Source organism: Apis dorsata, unplaced genomic scaffold (genome assembly GCF_000469605.1).
Source record: "Apis dorsata unplaced genomic scaffold, Apis dorsata 1.3 scaffold_142, whole genome shotgun sequence".
Lineage (NCBI taxonomy): Eukaryota > Metazoa > Arthropoda > Insecta > Hymenoptera > Apidae > Apis > Apis dorsata.
Window position 1 is genome coordinate 630,855 of NW_006263433.1, and position 1,577 is coordinate 632,431.

At 20.4% G+C, this 1,577-nt stretch overlaps 1 protein-coding gene across 1 annotated transcript in view; it reads right to left on the reverse strand.

Annotated features, from left to right (window-relative positions):
• Positions 1 to 508, reverse strand: part of LOC102674686 (SH3 domain-containing protein Dlish) — a 2,363-nt gene extending 1,855 nt beyond the window's left edge. The window contains exons 1-2 of the mRNA XM_006613340.2: positions 368 to 508; positions 1 to 135 (exon numbers count right to left, since the gene is read on the reverse strand). The exon at positions 1 to 135 is cut by the window's left edge and continues 237 nt beyond it. Of these exons, the coding sequence (XP_006613403.2) occupies positions 1 to 135; positions 368 to 430 (198 nt within the window). The 5' untranslated portion in view covers positions 431 to 508. The remainder of the gene's footprint in view (positions 136 to 367) is intronic.
• Between the last annotated feature and the right edge of the window lie 1,069 nt (positions 509 to 1,577).

Sequence of the window (1,577 nt, forward strand, 5' to 3'; positions counted from 1 at the left end):
AAGAGTAGCAAGTGTTAATTCAGCAAGCTGAGACGTATAAGGTGCACAATATGAATGTGGAACAAAACCTTCCATACGTGTATCAGCTGCTATTACGTATACCCAATCATTCTCTCTATATAAAACATTTACAACCTAAAACATGTAAAAGAAAACAAAACAAAATAATACTGATGAAGATGCAATATATTCAACATAAGAGAAGAAATTAAAGTTAAACTTATATTTGTGAACATAAAGCAAATACAAGAACATAAAATTAAAATAAATATATATTAGGTTATACATATATATATATATATATATATATATATATATATATATTTTAATCTTATTTAAAAATATATAATAGAAAAAAATTGCTAACCTGGCCCCGTTTTACTTGAAGTTCATCATCAACACATGGTGTAAAATCATGAACAATAACCATTTTACTATCTGGTGATAGACCATTTTCTTTTTCTATACCTACTCTAACTAATGTTTCAATACTAGCACTTCCTGTTATNATGTAATTTAAAATATAATATACAATATATTATATGTATACATATTTAAATTTGAAAAGTTTTTCTTCTATTCAATTTAATATTTTATTACTTACGTTTCTTTTTCTTTCCTCGTCGTATACGAACCGGACACAAAAAAGCCATTTTGATTTTTTAAAGCTTAGCAAAATTACATTTCCAGAACATGAATCGTTAAGATTACTGAAATATTACTAGAGCAACGCATAACAAGCAGAGACATATTAAACATCCTAAAAATTATGAAATCTTCTCATACCTTAAAATTAAAATTAATATTTAATACATTTTAATATTTACAAGTATGAATATATATACAATAAGGACATAACGGTAAAATCTCGAAGCAGAAATCCAATTAGTCCTTCGTTCTTCTGAAGGATTTTTGATGAAACTGAAATATAGATATTTGTAGTCGTAAATGCAACAGGTAGACGGCGCTTCAGCTATATTCTATAACAGTATGTCAAATGAAAATATTCATTTATAAATGTACATGTATACATTATTAAAAATATGTATTTTTATGAAGAAGTTAAAAAGAAAAAAATTATAGTTATAATTATGATTTATATTATTACTAACAAATTATTTATAATGTTAGTAATGATTTGAATAATATAAATATTTATTGTTTACACTCAATAGATTATTATGGATTATTAAATATATAAAAATATTATTTGGTAAATACATTTGAAATTAATATATGTGTATATAATTATGTATATAATTGCATTTATTATTATATGTTAATTTATTATTAAATTTATGATGCTATATTAAATGAAAATATATTTTTTTTAGTATAAAATTTTATATTATATTGCAATGTTTATTTTTGTACAATTAAAAATTTTAATAATATATATTTTTTAGTTTAATACATTTTATTAGATTCATTTTATTATTTATATTTGTAACATTGTATTAAAAATTAAACAATTTGCTATTCAATTTTTTTTTACCGATATTTAAAAACAGTAAAAAATTTAAATTAATATTTATCATTTTTAAATATATAAATATATATAATAAATTTTTAAATAA